At 41.1% G+C, this 14,379-nt stretch overlaps 1 protein-coding gene across 2 annotated transcripts in view; it reads left to right on the top strand.

Annotated features, from left to right (window-relative positions):
* The window catches only part of mtor (mechanistic target of rapamycin kinase), a 134,150-nt gene extending 127,662 nt beyond the window's left edge, over positions 1–6,488 (top strand). For both annotated transcript variants that reach the window (XM_014146133.3, XM_014146132.3), the window contains exons 49-58: positions 255–377; positions 675–757; positions 989–1,061; positions 2,326–2,400; positions 2,646–2,781; positions 2,911–2,976; positions 3,077–3,157; positions 4,278–4,358; positions 4,452–4,557; positions 5,026–6,488. In XM_014146133.3, coding sequence (XP_014001608.1) covers positions 255–377; positions 675–757; positions 989–1,061; positions 2,326–2,400; positions 2,646–2,781; positions 2,911–2,976; positions 3,077–3,157; positions 4,278–4,358; positions 4,452–4,557; positions 5,026–5,041 — 840 coding nt within the window. In that variant the 3' untranslated portion in view covers positions 5,042–6,488. The remainder of the gene's footprint in view (positions 1–254; positions 378–674; positions 758–988; positions 1,062–2,325; positions 2,401–2,645; positions 2,782–2,910; positions 2,977–3,076; positions 3,158–4,277; positions 4,359–4,451; positions 4,558–5,025) is intronic.
* The last annotated feature ends 7,891 nt before the right edge of the window (positions 6,489–14,379 follow it).

The raw sequence follows: 14,379 nt of genomic DNA, 5'->3' as shown, positions 1-14,379 counted from the left end.
AACAGAGCACTTGCTATTACTAACCATCTGTTGATTAGCCATGAAGTTAAAGGGAATGTACACTTTTATACCCAATATAATATGAATGTTGTTACTTGTCCACTACTCTTAAATGTCAAGTCTCAAGTATAAAAAAAAAGACGATAAATGATTTATCCGTGAATTGAAAAACGGTTAAACAAATTGACAATAAGGTTCTGTTTTTCTACCAAAGGTTGATGTTGTGGTGATGCTGTGGTGTGTATGTTTGTTAGATGGCTCCAGACTATGATCACCTGACCCTGATGGAGAAGGTGGAGGTGTTTGAGCACGCCGTCAACAACACGGCTGGAGACGACCTGGCCAAGCTGCTGTGGCTGAAGAGCCCCAGCTCTGAGGTAAAACCCTGTTTCAACCCTACAGACAGTTGTCATAAGACTGACATACCCCTGTTTACCACCCTTCATAGCAGTCTGACATAGCACGTCATTAGGTGTTATAGCTAACAACTGACCACTGTACATAAGGCTACTGAAGACTGATTAAAGGTGGTATCTGTAACAATTTAGCGATCATTTCAATTTCCTCATGGTTTTTTGAAGAATGTGGTTCAGAAATACCTGAAATATCTTAGTTCTGCCTTCTGTTGCAGGGACGTAAAGTAGTCTTATGTTTACTCCTGGGCTTCTTCTCAGGTTTGGTTTGACAGGAGGACCAATTACACACGCTCCCTGGCTGTGATGTCAATGGTGGGCTACATCCTGGGCCTGGGAGACAGGTGAGGCTCTCCACCAATAAAGGTTCAGCAGTGGTAGCAGATGTTTAAAAAGTGAAATCATCTTGCTTTGCAGGTGTATTGAAGCACATTTATTGAACAGTTAATATACACAACATACAAAGTATCAAATAGTTATTTTCGTGCATGGGGCCGAAACATTTAGCATGAAAATAAATATGGGGTCCAGTGTGTAGGCTACCCTCACTCAGTTTCTCTCCATTTCCTCTACAGGCATCCATCCAACTTGATGTTGGACAGACTAAGTGGCAAGATCCTCCACATTGATTTTGGGGATTGCTTTGAGGTGAGCAGGGGCCTCCAAAATCGGAACCTGACTGAATGGACACTATTTATACAAAAGTATGTGGACACCCCTTCAAATGAGTGGATTCGGCTATTTCAGCCACACCTGTTGCTGACAGGTGTATAAAATCGAGCACACAGCCATGCAATCTCCATAGACAAACATTGGCAGTAGAATGGCCTTACTGAAGAGCTCAGTGACTTTCAATATGGCACCGTCATGGGATGCCACCTTTCCAACAAGTCAGTTCATAAAATTTCTGTCCTCCTAGAGCTGCCCTGGTCAACTGTAAGTGCTGTTATTGTGAAGTTGAAAAATCTAGGAGCAACAATGGGTCAGATGCAAAGTGGTAGGCCACACAAGCTTACAGAATTGGACCGCCGTTGCCCGTAAAAAATCGTCTATCCTCGGTTGCAACACTCACTACCGAGTTCCAAACTGCCTCTGGAAACGTCAGCACAAGAACTGTTCATTAGGTAATTCATGAAATGAGTTTCCATGGCCGAGCAGCCGCACACAAGCCTAAGATCACCATGCGCAATGCCAAGCCTCGGCTGGAGTGGTGCAGAGCTTGCCGCCATTGGAAACGCGTTCTCTGGAGCGATGAATCACACTTCACCATCTGGCAGTCCGACGGATTAATCTGGGTTTGGCGGATGCCAGGAGAACACTATGCATAGTGCCAACTGTAAAGTTTGTTGGAGGAATAATGGTGTGGAGCTGTTTTTCATGGTTCAGGCCCCTTAGTTCCAGTGAAGGGAAATCTTAACGCTACAGCATACAATTACATTCTAGATGATTCTGTGATTCCAACTTTGTGGCAACAGTTCTGGGAAGGCCCTTTCCTGTTTCAGCATGACAAGGACCCCGTGCACAAAGCGAGGTCCATACAGAAATGGTTTGTTGAGATCAGTGTGAACTTGACTGGCCTGCACAGAGCCCTGACCTCAACCCCATCGAACACCTTTTAGATTAATTGGAACGCCGACTGCGAGCCAGGCCTAATCGCTCAACATCAGTTCCCGACCTCACTAATGATCTTGTGGCTGCATGGAAGCAAGTCCCTGCAGCAATGTTCCAACATCTAGTGGAAAGCCTTCCCAGAAGACTGGAGGCTGTTATAGCAGCTAAGGAGGGACCAACTCCATATTAATGCCCATGATTTTGGAATGAGATGTTCACATAGCAGGTGTCCTCATACTTTTGGTCATGTAGTGTATCTGTGAACGTTGTCAATGTTTTATAAATGTTTTTCCCACTACAGGTTGCCATGACCAGGGAGAAGTTCCCGGAGAAGATTCCTTTCAGACTGACAAGAATGCTGACGAACGCCATGGAGGTAGGAGGAATAACTCCCAGTGGTTTTATTTGACATACTCTTGTCAATAGTTCACGTTTGCCTCTGTCATAGAAGGCACTTAATCCTGCAACTCAATTGAGGGTTTGCACTGCAGACTTGAGGAGCGGAGCAAAGATTTCCGGCTGGCACCAAGGCTACAATTACCTATCAGAACAGACAATAAAACTCCCCTTTCTGTTCTGTCAATCAATCTGTTGTGTCCCTCCCCTGTGTGTGTTGGTCAGGTGACAGGTCTGGATGGGAACTACAGGATCACATGTCACACGGTGATGGAGGTGCTGAGGGAGCACAGGGACAGTGTCATGGCCGTACTGGAGGCCTTCGTCTACGACCCACTGCTCAACTGGAGGCTGATGGACAGTAAGGAAACCACTCCGAAATGCCTCAAAGCATCTTGAAAGAATCTTAAACAATTAAATACCTTTAAACCATCTGAAAACAACAACCCGGCAAACAATTTAGCCCTCTCTCTTTCTTTGTGGTCCACAGCAAACACCAAGGGAAACAAGCGATCCAGGACCAGAACTGACTCCTACACTGCTGGACAATCAGTCGGTGAGTGTGAAACAAGACGTCCATTTTGTGTCACTAACAATATCTGGAATGTTTCCAGACTGAATGCATCTTTCTGTGCTGCGTCTGTTGTCCAATGCAGAAGCACTGGAGGGGATCGACCTTGGTGAGACCACACACAAGAAACCAGGAACTACCGTGCCGGAATCCATTCATTCCTTCCGTGAGTCTTTGGCTCAAGCCAATACTGTAAAAACGCATGAGGCTAACATTCCTAGTAGTTTCTACGGTGGCTATGTTTGTTAACGTTAGAAATGCTGGGCCTCGAGGGACCACACTTCGAGCCAATGACTTGTCTTTTGGACTTCAACATTCTAACAGTCTAATAAATACATTTCATATATGCTATTGGAAAAATGATCATTTGGTTATGTTTATGAAGGTCTTAGGTAACATTAGAATATGAAGAACATAATAGCATTGTCAATACTTTATTTTACTGTAAGCTGTATGTAAAATAAAAATAAAAACAGATTTTTTTTTTTCCATCACAAAGAAATCTATTTTAATTTTGTTTTGGCGGGTCTTAAGAAGCATTATGGAAATAAGAAAATGTATTTCAAATAACAGAATAGCATATTTTAAGTTGTTTTATGTTACTAGTCTTTGCTTTGTAGCCAGGGCTATATGCTGCCGCATGCTCACGTGTGGAGCGCGTAAAACAATGGTCATTCTTAGAAAAAGTGGTATTTTGAAATAGAGCTCACCTCTTACATTTTTTTGCTCTGTCTGTATTTTTGGAGCTCTGTTTTCCTGCCTCTGTGTCAATTCCAATCTGCCCATCTCTTCATATACAATTTGACAATTGATAATATTTTCACCCATCAGACTATTGTCAATTTAATCTTGTCTTTTGGCTAATGTGTGAAATTAGTTTCGATATAGTTTAGGTGTAATTTCGACCGGCCATCAGCTGCGCAGGCTGACTGGCGGTGAATGAGGGGCAAATTCTCTTTGTGATATCTAAATTTGAACAACATACGTGTGTTAAATATACGTATTTAGGATAAGTAAAGGACGGGGGTAGGGGACATGACTAAAAATGTAAATGTGTTTTGTCAACATGACGCTCTCGGCGCTTCCTGTGTTTAAAACACAGCTATGAATAGTTGCTGAGTGGCATGTAGCTTCTATGGGTTTTTCTTTCCTCAACAAAGGATTGTGGAGGATATTGGTATGTGGAAGTACTATCTTTGTTTGTTGTTGGCCCAAATATTTCCTCAAATGCCTGCTGGTACACATGTTAGTGTATCAGTCATCACTATGTGTTCCTCTCCCATCAGTTGGAGATGGCACGGTCCAGCCTGAGGCCCTGAATAAAAAGGCTATCCAGATTATCAACAGAGTACGAGACAAGCTGACTGGTAAAGTCTTTCCCTACACATGTAACTAAAAATGCTAGGATATGCTAGAATACTAGCATTCATTGACTAATATGTGTTGCTTTTCCCCATCAGGGCGGGATTTCTCACACGATGAGACTCTGGATGTGCCAACCCAAGTGGAGCTCCTCATCAAGCAGGCGACATCGCACGAGAACCTGTGCCAGTGTTATATTGGATGGTCAGTATGATCTGTTTGTTGTTAGTTAGCATCGGTTAGCCTACTGTTAGTTAGCATCAGACTAATACTGTATGTTGGCATCAGTTAGCCTAGTACTCTCGGTGAGCATCTGCTAGCAAAGTACTGTTAGTTAGCATCATTTAGACTAGCGCTGTTAATTAGCGTCAGTTAGCCTAATACTATTAGTTAGCATTAGTTAGCCTAGCCTGTGCTACATTGGCTCGTTACCATCATCAGTAACTGTTAGTTCGCATCAATTAGCCTAGCCTGGGTGCCGGACTGTTTCTGCATTCAACAATGCTATGGCACTGCCATGCTGTTTGACAAGACAACTATAAGTTGCCTAAAGCAGGATCAGACAGGTACCCAAACTACAAAAAAGTGTCTTGGTTGGGAAAACATTTGTGGCTTATGTTGGGAAAATGTTTAACAATGGTCACTGAACTTGTATTGTTTTTCATCCCCCAGGTGTCCATTTTGGTAGAAGAGCTACACTTGAAGAGTTACACAGCCTGTTTTCATCAAGTAACCATGAACTTACTTGGTAGCTTAGCTAATTTCTTCCAATTTGGTTCCCTCATTTGTGTATTTTCAAAGAAGGAGAAATCGGGGGACTCGAGGAGCGCTGATTTAAAACAGAAAATAGTAAAGAAGAAGCCTCCGATAATGAAATTAGCGCCAAATCCTTAGTTTTAATGAATGACTCATTAAACATTTAATCCCAGGATGTAATACCATGTAAAGGTAACAGCTACAATTATGTACTGTACAAGGTAACAACCTGGGCCTCGTTTCCCAGTTGCGATGTAACTTAAGCATTACAATGATCGTGTCAGATGCCTCGTTATTTATGAGCCACATTTTAAAGTATTTCCCAAACAAGCATGTAGAGAGAACGTTCACTAAGTGTGTCGTTAGACCATGTGTCGATACTGATAGGATCGAAAGAAAAGCATCTCTGCTCTCAAATCAGCTTTCTCCATTCAGGTCTTACCTTAGCATTAAAATTATTACACAATACTGATGACAGATCAGCTGCTAGATATTACCACCTATGGCTGCATAATATTGAGGCGGCTAATTCTAAATGCTTACTCTATAATAACCTACAATATCAAGATTTGGCACATGAGCACGTTGTTACACATTTTTTAAATATATTGTAGCAAAAATTATAGACAGTAGCCTAGAATTAGCTAAATATAATTAATTAAATTGATTGAACATAACATTTATTTCAATGTAGCCTATAACCTATTTCTATATTTTGCCGTCATCTCAGTTTTCATTTGAAGCAATGTTTTATTCTTCGCTTGTTTGTAACAATTACAAAGACATTGGCAACTTTGTATTTGTAGTCAACTTTGTTCTGAAGTTGACTACAGCGGAGATCTGTGTATAAACTGACGTGGAATGGCAAAGAAGCATCTAACAACACACTTAGCTGTTCTACCAGTGGTCTGAGGTAGTCAGTAAATAACAAGCGTTTTCAAGTGTAACTTTAGTGACAATGTTTTGGGGAAACAGCACGGCTACTAAAGATACAGTGTACGAAGGTTCTGACGATGGCTTTGGGAAACGAGGCCCTGGTTATTTGCTAGTGCTTATTGCTCAAGGCACTGGCTGTAAGAGGAAGTGCTGCCCAGTGTTTAATTATGTCATTGTCGTCATGCTAATGCTTTCTACTGTGGCCATATTTTGTAACAAGTTAAACTTTTTTTTAACTTGTTGCATCTGCTTCATAGTCCTTCATAGACCACTAGTCCATTGTATTATTGTGTGTTAATGTGACTATTTGAGTAACATACTGTATGCCTTTTGCTAATTTAAACATTATTGAAGGGTGTCCCATGATAGAATATGAATGGGAGTATTTGATTTAAGATGGTTGCATGCATAATTCTATGCCAATAAATAAAGATCGATTGATACTTGTCTTGTGCTCTTTGCCATTGTCCAAATATTTATGATAATGCTGATCATGTTTGTATGCTTAAATGTTCATTGCCTTTGCATGTCATCACCATATTTTCCTATTAACGTGCATACAATTATGAAACTTCAGAAGCTATTTTAAATACATTTTCTTGGTCCTAAAGTCATGAAATGTTCATATTACATTGCAGGAAGTTTCTGTAAAAATTGTATAAAATGTTGTTTTCATCCGCCAGCGTATGGAGTTACTTTTCCGCTATAAATATCAAGCAAAACTTCTGAAGTCGAGAACAAAAAAAAATATATTGCAAGCAAAATATAAACCCAAAATATTGAGCAAAGAAATCATAATTGCAAGAAAAACATTTTTAAATATGCAAACAAATTAGTTAATTAAAAATTATAGATTTCACTGAAACATTTTCAATGTAAACGTGATTGTGATTAAACATCTTCTTTGCATTAAATTGTTTTGGGGGCAGTTGTAAGTTTTGGCACATTCATTCCAGCAGCACCCTGCATCCCACTACTGGTTTCCCTCTGAAGCTAAGCAGGGTCGGTCCCTGGATGGGAGACCAGATGTAGCTGGAAGTGTATTAGAGGATCAGTAGGGGGCACCCTTTACTCTCGTCTTTCTCAGTGGTCATAAAAAAATCCCATGGGACTTATAACATGAAGTAGAACTATCACTCCTAAACTGGTTGACCACTGGGGATGCATCATCTACACCGCCCTCTAAACCCTGCCTACACAGAATGGATTGATTGATAGGATTTATATAGCGCCTTTCTACATACTGAACTGTTTTAAATAAACTTAGCAAAAAAAGAAATGTCCTCTCACTGTCAACTGCGTTTATTTTCAGAAATCTTAACATGTGTAAATATTTGTATGAACATAAGATTCAACAACTGAGACATAAACTGAACAAGTTCCACAGACATGTGACTAACAGAAATGGAGTAATGTGTCCCTGAACAAAGGGGGGGTCAAAATCATAAGTAACAGTCAGTATCTGCTGTGGCCACCAGCTGCATTAAGTACTGCAGTGCATCTCATGGACTGCACCAGATTTGTTATTGACTGTACGTTTGTTTATCCCATGTGTAACTCTGTGTTGTTTGTGTTGCACTGCTTTGCTTTATCTTGGCCAGGTCGCAGTTGTAAAGGAGAACTTGTTCTCAACTGGCCTACCTGGTTAAATAAAGGTGAAATATATATATTAAATATAAAAAAATTGCCAGTGAGATGTTACCCCACTCTTCCACCAAGGCATCTGCAAGTTCCCAGACATTTTTGGGGGAATGGCCCTAACCCTCACCCTCCGATCCAACAGGTCCCAGACGTGCTCAATGGTATTGAGATCCGGGCTCTTTGCTGGCCATGGCAGAATACTGACATTCCTGTCTTGCAGGAAATCACGCACAGAACGAGCAGTATGGCTGGTGGCATTGTCATACTGGAGGGTCATGTCAGGATGAGCCTGCAGGAAGGGTACCACATGAGGGAGGAGGATGTCTTTCCTTGTAACGCACAGCATTGAGATTGCCTGCAATGACAACAAGCTCAGTCCGATGATGCTGTGACACACCGCCCCAGACCATGACGCACCATCCACCTCCAAATCGATCCTGCTCCAGAGTAATGGCCTCGGTGTAACTCTCATTCCTTCAACAATAAACGCAAATCCAACCATCACCCCTGGTGAGACAAAACCGCGACTCGTCAGCGAAGAGCACTTTTTGCCAGTCCTGTCTGGTCCAGCGACGGTGGGTTTGTACCCATAGGCGACGTTGTTGCCTTACAACAGGCCTACAAGCCCTCAGTCCAGCCTCTCTCAGCCTATTGCGGACTGTCTGAGCACGAATGGAGGGATTGTGCGTTCCTGTTGAAACTCAGACAGTTGTTGTTGCCATCCTGTACCTGTCCCGCAGGTGTGATGTTCGGATGTACCGATCCTGTGCAGGTGTTGTTACACGTGGTCTGCCACTGCAAGGACGATCAGCTGTCCGTCCTGTCTCCCTGTAGCGCTGTCTTAGGCATCTCACAGTACGGACATTGCAATTTATTGCCCTGGCCACATCTGAAGTCCGCATGCCTCCTTGCAGCATGCCTAAGGCGCGTTCACGCAGATGAGCAGGGACACTGGGCATCTTTCTTTTGGTGTTTTTCAGAGTCGGTAGAAAGGCCTCTTTAGTGTCCTACATTTTCATATCTGTGACCTTAATTGCCTACCGTCTGTAAGCTGTTAGTGTCTTAACGACCGTTCCACAGCTGCATGTTCATTCATTGTTTATGGTTCATTGAACAAGCATGGGAAACAGTGTTTTATCCCTTTACAATGAAGATCTGTGAAGTTATTTGGATTTTTATGAATTATCTTTGAAAGACAGGGTCCTGAAAAAGGGACGTTTGTTGTTTTTTTTTGCTGAGTTTAGTAAGGGGGAAACTCACCTCATCCACCACCAATGTGTGGAACTCGCTTGGGTAATGCACAGCAAACACAATTATGAGTGAGGTAGATGATTAGATGGCCATGAATGGAATGGGGCTGGGTTTGGTAATTTAGCCAGGACACTGGGGTTAACACCCCTGGTCTTTCAAATGCCAAGATTCAGGACATCCGTTTAACGTCCCATCCCAAAAATGTCTCCCTACAAAGGGTATTGTCACTGCCCTGGAGCATTGGGATTTGATATTGAGGGAAGTGTGCCCCCCTTCTTACATTTCAAATGTATTTCCTTGCAAAATCTTTTTCACTCAATATTATAATTTTTGCTCTCAATAATATAGTGTTCAGGTTTTGCTTTCAATATCATTATTTTTGTTTGCATTACTGAAGAATGTTGATCTCTACTTCAGAAGTTTTGCATGATATTAATGGCACAAAAGTAGCATACCACCAGATACAGTGCATTTGGAAAGTAGTCAGACCCCCTCCTTTTTTCCACATTTTGTTAGGTTACAGCGTTATTCTAAAATGGATTAAATAAAAACATTTTATCATCAATCTATACACAATACACCATAATGACAAAGTGAAAACAGATTTTTATACATTTTTGCCAATTTATTAACAGAAATACCTCATTTACATAAGTATTCTGACCTTTTGCTATGTAAATTGAGCTCAGGTGCATCCTGTTTCCATTGATCATCCTTGAGATGTTTCTACAACTTGATTGGAGTCCACCTGTGGTAAATTCAACTGATTTGGAAAGGCTCACACATGTCTATATAAGGTCCCATAGTTGACACTGCATGTCAGAGCAAAAACCAGGCCATGAGGCCGAAGGAATTGTCCGTAGAGCACCGAGACGGGATTGTGTCGAGGCACAGATCTGGGCAAGGGTACCAAGAAATGTCTGCAGCATTGAAGGTCCCCAAGAACACAGTGGCCGCCATCATTCTTAAATGGAAGAAGTTTGGAACCACCAAGGCTCTTCCTAGAGCTGATCGCCCGGCCAAACTGAGCAATCGGGGGAGAAGGCCTGGGCCAAGGAGATGACCAATAACCCGATGATCACTCTGACATAGCTCCAGAGATCTACTGTGGAGATGGGAGAACATTCTAGAAGGACAACCATCTCTGCAGCACTCCACCAATCAAGCCTTTCTGGTAGAGTGGCCAGACGGTAGCCAGTCCTCAGTAAAAGGCACATGACAGACCCCTTTTGAGTTTGCCAAAATGCACCTAAAGGACTCTCAGACCATGAGAAACAAGATTCTCAGGTTTGATGAAACCAAAGTTGAACTCTTTGGCCTGAATGCTAAGCGTCACATCTGGAGGAAACCTGGCACCATCCCTACGGTGAAGCATGGTGGTGGCAGCATCATGTTTTTCAGCGGCAGGGACTGAGAGACTAGTCAGGATCGAGAGAATGATGAACGGAGCAAAGTACAGCGAGATCCTTGATGAAAACCTGCTCCAGAGTGCTCAGGAACTCAGACTGGGGCTAAGGTTCACCTTGCAACAGGACAACGACCATAAGCACACAACCAAGACAAGGCTGGAGTGGCTTCGGGACAAGTCTCTGAATGTCCTTGAGTTGCCCAGCCAGAGCCCGGTCTTGAACCCGATCGAACATCTCTGGAGAGACCTGAAAATAGCTGTGCATTGACGCTCCCCATCCAACCTGACAGAGCTTGAGAGGATCTGCAGAGAAGAATGGGAGAAACTCCCCAAATACAGATGTGCCAAGCTTGCAGCATCATACCCAAGAAGACTCAAGGCTGTAATCGCTACCAAAGGTTCTTCAATAAAGTACTGAGTAAAGGGTCTGAATACATATGTAAATGTGATATTTCAGTTTTGTATTTTTTACACATTAGCAAAAATGTATAAAAAACTGTTTTTGCTTTGTCGTTATGGGCTATTGTGTGTAGAAAAAAACTATTTAGTCCATTTTAGAATAAGGCTGTAACATAACAAAATCATGTTCAACTACAGTATGCATGTGTCTTCTGGAAAGCAGTAAAGCAAACCTACCCACAGGGCACTCCAGCTCTGTCCATGTGAGGAGCAACTCTGCAGAAACTGGCCTCATAACAGTTTTAGAGATTTACATTTTAGTCATTTTAGCAGACACTCTTATCCAGAGCGACTTGCAGTAGTGAGTGCATACATTTCATAAATTTTTTCCGTACTGGTCCCCCGTGGGAATCGAACCCACAACCCTGGCGTTGCAAACACCATGCTCTACCAACTGAGCCACACGGGACTAGTGAGAAGGGATTCTAATACTAAAAGGTATACTAGTAACCCTGAAAAGAAACTTCTTGGCCCATACTGTAGTTGCTTGATCATTTGAACTGTTGTCCTTCACTGATGATAGAAGTCTAGTGATCATGGAACCCATAAGCAAATTTTGCGCTATGTATGTTTGTCACCAGAGATCTGGGTCTGTATACAGGTCATGGCTGATATTAATGGTTAAAGGGAGGTGATAGATACTGCATTCTTCAGCAGTCACCTTGATATCTATTTAAAATAATCGGAAAGTGCCTTTATTCAAAGGAGATGCCTACCCGCCCACCCGTAAACTACTTCCAAGAAGAGGTCATAGAAAAACAAATATGGAACAGATGATATGGAAGTACTTAGACTAAGACTGTACAGTGCCTTCAGACAGTATTCACACCCCTCGACTTTTTCCACATTTTGTTGTGTAACAGCCTGAATTTAAAATGGATTAAATCAAGATTTTTTTTGTCATTGTCCTACACATACCCCATAATGTCAAAGTGGAATTATGTTTTTGGACATTTTTACCAATTAAATAAAAATGAAAATCTGGAATGTCTAGTCAATAAGTATTCAACCCCTTTGTTATGGCAAGGCTAAATAAGTTCAGGAGTAAACATTTGCTTAACACTGGGAGACTCCCAGATACTGGGAGATGAATTCACCTTTCAGCAGGACAATAACCTAAAACACACGGCCAAATCTACACTGGAGTTGCTTACCAAGAAGACAGTGATGTTAGTTTTGACTTAGATCCACTTGAAAATCTATTCCAAGACCTGAAAATGGTTGTCTAGCAATGATCAAAAAATCTATATGACAAAGCTTGAATAATTTTAAAAGAATAATGGGCAACTGTTGCACAATCCAGGTGTGGAAAGCTCTTATAAAGACTGACAGCTGTAATCACTGCTAAATGTGCTTCTACAAAATATTCACTCAGGGGTGTGAATCCTTATGTAAGTGAGATATTTCTGTGTTTCATTTTTAATACATTTCTATAAACATGTTTTCGCTGTCGTTATGGGGAAAAAGTATAAATGTAATCCATTTTGAATTCAGGCGGTAACACAACAAAATATGGAATAAGTCAAGGAGCGTGAATACTTTCTGAAGGCTCTGTAAATAAATTATAAACCATTTAAATTGCCACAATTGCAGTTCTCAAGTTTTAGTCAGCCAAAGAGTTCCAGCACCTAGTGCATCAGCGCTGCCTACTCATTGCGTTTGCTCTACAGCGGCTCCTCTCTTTCCTTCTAATTTTATTCCCTCTTTCTCCTCTGAAGGTTAATTACTTATAGATAGTTAAGGATTACAGAGCAAAAAAAAGCAGTCAATTGATCTCTTCCCTGGTGTGCCCACCCCTGCAATGTCACCAATTTACACATTGGGACAGAGCCCTAGATTATCTGCTTGCATCGATCGATTCCTCCTCTGTGTTCTCTCTTTCTCTTTCCACCTACCTCCTTTTTTCTTTCTCTCTCCAAATCTCATTAGGCCTACTGAAAAGCAGCGTTTTCATACCCGCCCTTTTGTTCTTTTTTCACCTCCATCTAATTTCTTTGTATTTTTTCAGCCTCTGTCTGTTGAGGGTCTGTGAGTCAATAGCTCATGTTAAATGGGCTTCATCGATCGTTGTGGACGATTGATAGTCATCGGGAGACAATGCCTCCTAAACGATGGAAGGTGAAGAGCCTGACCATGGAGGCTGCCCACTGGACACACTACGTCATTTAAACGTGGATAATTGGCTAATATTTGGTTTAGACGTTGATCAATGATATTACAACCTATATTCACCTACTCAAAAAGACAGCCAGAAGTTAGCTGAATTTCCAGTGTGTTATCAACGCTGTTCGAGATTCTGCGCAGATTATTACAGCAATTGTGAAGATCTCCACAGACCTATGATGGCCTATGCATACCATATCTATTGTGTTATTCTCCTACATTCCTTTCACATTTCCACAAACTTGAAAGTGTTTCCTTTCAAATGGTACCAAGAATATGCATATCATTGCTTTAGGGCCTGAGTTACAGGCAGTTAGATTTGGGTATGTCATTTTAGGCGAAAAATTGAAAAAAGGGTCCGATCCTGATGAGGTTTTAAGGAGATCACAAAGGTCATGGATACATTAGAACTAGTGGATATATGGAGGCTGAATACCCCTGACCTACTGAGATATACATGGAGGAGGCTTAATCAAGGTAGCTGTCTTGATTACTTCCTAGTCTCTTCTTTGCTGGCATCAAAAGTAAAAACAAGTATTAATCGGTGACCGAATGCAATCGGACCACCATCTAATTGGCCTCCATATAACTCTTACCGAATTTCCACGTGGACGGGGATATTGGAAATTTAATCAAAGCCAATTGGATGACAATTTGTTCTTAACTAAGACAAAATAACTCAAAATTGACTTTTTTTTTTACAACATACGTACAGCACATCCCCTTATTGTATGGGGCAATTTTAAATGTACTTTTAGAGGCCATTCAATACAATACTTATCGTTAAAACAAAAGCAGTTTAGGTCAAAAGAGATTAGACTAATAAAGGAAATAGAGGAAGTAACAGCAGGTAGATGGTAATGGTAACTGTACTATAGAGGCACAAAATAAGTTAGAGGAAAAACAAAAAGAAATGGAGGTACTTCTTTAAGAATGATGTATTACAAAAATAAAGCAAATTAGATGGAAAATGGTGAAAAATGCAGAACATTTTTCTGGAATCTTCAACATAGAAATGCTACCAAAAATAATTTACAGAAAGTCGTTACAAATAATGGAGTCATCCATGATTCACCAAATTATATTTTGAAAGAGGAAGGAAAATATTTTCAGCATATGTTTTCTTTTCAGTCGCCTCCATTTCCACTGAATGATGTTAACTGTAAGGATTTCTTTCCTAACAATAATAAAGTCAAATTAACAAATTCACAGAAAGACCTGTGTGAAGACCAACTTACAGAAGAGGAACTTTTTGAGGCAATAAAATATTTAAAATATAAATTAATCTGCAAAAACACCAGGGCTTGATGGTATACCACTAGAGGTATATATTTTTTGATGTACTCAGAGATCCATTATTAGCATGTTTTAATTACTCCTATAAAAATGGTAGACTTTCAGGTACTCAACAA

Source organism: Salmo salar, chromosome 15 (genome assembly GCF_965601325.2).
Source record: "Salmo salar chromosome 15, fSalSal1, whole genome shotgun sequence".
Taxonomy (NCBI): domain Eukaryota; kingdom Metazoa; phylum Chordata; class Actinopteri; order Salmoniformes; family Salmonidae; genus Salmo; species Salmo salar.
The sequence above is the reverse complement of the archived record's forward strand: the minus strand, read 5'-3'. Positions and strand labels throughout refer to the sequence as shown.